This window comes from Nematolebias whitei, chromosome 15 (genome assembly GCF_014905685.2).
Source record: "Nematolebias whitei isolate Nwh7 chromosome 15, NemWhi1, whole genome shotgun sequence".
NCBI classification, from domain to species: domain Eukaryota; kingdom Metazoa; phylum Chordata; class Actinopteri; order Cyprinodontiformes; family Rivulidae; genus Nematolebias; species Nematolebias whitei.
In genome coordinates, this window is record NC_056512.1 from 46,446,733 (window position 1) to 46,448,170 (window position 1,438).

A 1,438-nucleotide genomic window follows, 5' to 3' on the forward strand; every position below is an offset into this window, starting at 1 on the left:
CGTGTTCTCAAGACGAACGCACTGTTGTTGACGTGTTCTCAAGACGAGCGCACTCTTGTTGACGTGTTCTCAAGACGAACGCACTGTTGTTGACGTGTTCTCAAAACGAACGCACTGTTGTTGACGTGTTCTCAAGACGAACGCACTGTTGTTGACGTGTTCTCAAGACGAACACACTGTTGTTGACGTGTTCTCAAGACGAGCGCACTGTTGTTGACGTGTTCTCAAGACGAACACACTGTTGTTGACGTGCAGCCACAAGTTAAAATCTTCACCAGGTTCCATTCAAATAAAGTTTTTACTCCTTTTAGGTTTTAAAATGGGAAGTTTGCCTGTGAAATCTGCACTCAGATCTCCAACTCAGGAGTCCATCATCTCCTCGAGTGTTTTCGATGATTCTAGAAATCCATCAGGTGAGGCTCCACCCATTTTAGAAAACATATCTAAGATGAATAATCAGCCACGTCCTTTTCCATATGTATTAAACATGTGAAGAGTTTCAGAAGAGCTGCCCTTAAACAACAATCTAATCCTGTTCTCTTCCTCTTAGCTGCTAAAAAGGGAAAGTATTTGTCTCCCAACACCTTCAGGCCTGAAAGGAGGTCCTCAGTAAGTTCCCTCCATCAAGAGATTAATTAAGTTCTTCAAATGTTCTTCCATCACATTTCCAGAGTAAAATGATGTTGCTCTTCTCAATAGTCTGAATTAAAAATATAAATCTTGTTTTTTACATCAGGTGAAGTCTCATGGTGTCCAGGTGGAGCAGATCGAGGAGGAGCTGGAGGATATTGAGCTGAAACTTGGTCAACTGGAGAGGGAGGGGGTCGAGCTGGAAAAGAAACTGCGCAGCTGTGAGGACAGTAGGTTTCACCTGATACCCCCCCCCCCCCCCCCCCGCTGGATTCTTCCACTTCGTGTTGTTTGAACTCCCCAAATTATTCTTTGTTGAACAGTTTAATAGTAGAGGCTGATTTTTATTTAATTTTTTTCTTAGACAAAACTTCTTGTAACTTCCAAATATTAGACTAACACAACCGGAGCCGTCAGTTGAATTGAATTTAAATTTCTTACCTGTTTGTTTCTTGTGTCCACTCTTGGTCAAGTGTTTGGCTCCAAAGTCCCTCATGATCCAAAAATGTGCTCACTCGAGCCCAAAGCTCAGTCCAGTTCTCACTTGCTGCTCGGCTGCAGCAAATAATGTCCACGCAAATTTAATTATAATCATATGGACTTCAGAGGTTCACAGAGGGGGGGGGGGGGGGGTGCTGGGTAAATTACCTGCCATTTGTTACAGCTACTGCTGCCAAATGAGGTGAGAGGCACAGAGGTGTCGCCTCCTTTGTGCTAGTAGAAGGAAGACTGATTGCTTTGCTCAAGGTCAACGTGTCTTGGGTACACTAATGTATATTCTGGTGGATGGATATATATATATATATAT

At 43.2% G+C, this 1,438-nt stretch overlaps 1 protein-coding gene across 1 annotated transcript in view; it reads left to right on the forward strand.

Moving 5' to 3' along the window:
- Positions 1–1,438, forward strand: part of micall2a (mical-like 2a) — a 24,721-nt gene that overhangs the window by 7,998 nt on the left and 15,285 nt on the right. Inside the window, exons 8-9 of the mRNA XM_037688630.1 lie at positions 551–609; positions 737–860. Of these exons, the coding sequence (XP_037544558.1) occupies positions 551–609; positions 737–860 (183 nt within the window). The remainder of the gene's footprint in view (positions 1–550; positions 610–736; positions 861–1,438) is intronic.